This window comes from Nannospalax galili, unplaced genomic scaffold (genome assembly GCF_000622305.1).
Source record: "Nannospalax galili isolate Female #2095 unplaced genomic scaffold, S.galili_v1.0 scaffold92, whole genome shotgun sequence".
Taxonomy (NCBI): Eukaryota; Metazoa; Chordata; class Mammalia; order Rodentia; family Spalacidae; genus Nannospalax; species Nannospalax galili.
This window is the reverse complement of record NW_008331545.1, coordinates 292,097-293,992: the sequence shown is the minus strand read 5'-3', so window position 1 is coordinate 293,992 and position 1,896 is coordinate 292,097. Positions and strand designations below refer to the sequence as shown.

The window sequence follows — 1,896 nt, the reverse complement described above, 5'->3', positions numbered from 1 at the left end:
ACAAGCTGAGCTGACCTTTTTCATGCTCCTTTGCCCAAGCTGGAAATCATCTCAGAAATTCCCCCTACCTCTGCTTGGCACATAGCAGCCGCTTTTCTGCTTGGCACATAGCCACCGCTTGTCTTTAAAAGAAACCTGTGAACTGGGCTCTGGACTTCTGTCCTCCAAGTGAGGTGGGAGTCCGTTTTGCAAAACGCCAATAAATCCTCATGCTTGTTGCATCTCCTGATTTGAGGACTGAGTTATTGGGGTGTGACCTCCCGTGAACATTGGGTACCCCAGTCTGGGGGTCCAACAATAATTCTTTAAAAACTAATTTTCTCTAACAAAAAAACCTATCTTAAATTTCATTAATCATTCCAAAATCTAGTTTTTAATGATAAATACGTATTACTATTTATTAATCTACTGTGAATATAATACAAAAATAAACAAATGTAAAATAAAATCTAGATACTCAAACCATTACTAATGAAACACAACTAAATTTTCTCAGTAATTAGTTCCAAGAAATAATGACTTTAGTGATATGTTGATTCCAAACAAGAACAAAAGAGTCTAGAACTTTTTCTTCCTAGATTAGGTTCACATCATGTCTTTAGAGGCAGGCTGTTAACCTTGGTATTAAACATCTAAGGTTTAACTGTGAAAGGATTTCTAAAGTTCTTCAGGAAGGCTGCTTTTACATAGCAGTCAGAAAGATTAAACCCATACAATGTAGATTTTTAGAATACTGTAAACAAAAAGTACACATTAATCTGAAGAGTGCTTACTTTGCTCAGTTTTTCAATCTGTTTTTCTAGCTCTTCAACACTTGCTGCTTGGTCACCTTCATCCTAAACACAATAAAACATAGTATTATTTATCTGTTTCAAAGTTTTATTTATTTATTTATTTATTTATTTATTTATTTATTGTTTTTGTTTCACGTGTAGGGTTGATTTGCTTCTGGTCCTGGCCCCGCCCTCACCTCTCGCTGCTTCCCTGGGCCTGCACCACTGGCTAACTCTTATATTTTTATATTTTATCCTCAGGCCTCTTGGGGTAAGTCTATAGCGCAGCTCTCCGAGCCCGCACGCCGGGACTCCCTAAGCCAGATTCACCCCTCCATCACCGCCCCCCTCGCTGTTCTATACTCCTAGTTTGAGCCCTGCGCCATTCCTAGTCTTGGGGCCCCAGACACCTGGGGAACCAATACTGCTTCCTGACCCTTCTTACCCAGAGCAACTCAGTCCCTTTCTTGGGCTCCAGGAGCAACACTTCTGGTCCTGGCCCCAGCCTCACCTCTCTCTGCTTCCCTGGGCCTGCACCACCGGCTTACTCTCCTAGCCTGCACTACTATCCTCAGGCCTCTTGGGGTAAGTATATAGCACAGCTCTCCGTACTGGGACTCCCTAAGCCTCATTCACCCTTCCATCCCCACCCCCCGTCCCCCCCGCCCGCCGTTCTATACTCCTAGTTTGGACCCTGAGCCATGCCTAGTCTCGGGGCCCCAGACACCTGGGGAACCAATACTGCTTCCTGACCCTTCTCACCCAGAGAAACTCATTCACCCTTCCGTCTCCCGCCTCACCGGTCTATACTCCTAGTTTGGGCCCTGCGCCATTCCTAGTCTCGGGGCCCCAGACACCTGGGGAACCAATACTGCTTCCTGATCCTTCTCACCCAGAGCAACTCAGTCCCTTTCTTGGGCTCCAGGAGCACCACTTCTGGTCCTGGCCCCGCCCTCACCTCTCTCTGCTTCCCTGGGCCTGCACCACCGGCTAACTCTCCTAGCCTGCACTACTATCCTCAGGCCTCTTGGGGTAAGTCTATAGCGCAGCTCTCCGCGCCGGGACTCCCTAAGCGACATTCACCCTGCCATCCCCCGCCTCGCCGTTCTATACTCCTAGTTTG

At 46.7% G+C, this 1,896-nt stretch overlaps 1 protein-coding gene across 4 annotated transcripts in view; it reads right to left on the bottom strand.

The window, feature by feature from the left end:
• The window catches only part of LOC103728721 (bromodomain adjacent to zinc finger domain protein 2B), a 125,712-nt gene that overhangs the window by 41,350 nt on the left and 82,466 nt on the right, over nt 1–1,896 (bottom strand). For all 4 annotated transcript variants that reach the window (XM_029560396.1, XM_008826679.3, XM_029560395.1 and 1 more), the window contains one exon: nt 774–836. In XM_029560396.1, coding sequence (XP_029416256.1) covers nt 774–836 — 63 coding nt within the window. The remainder of the gene's footprint in view (nt 1–773; nt 837–1,896) is intronic.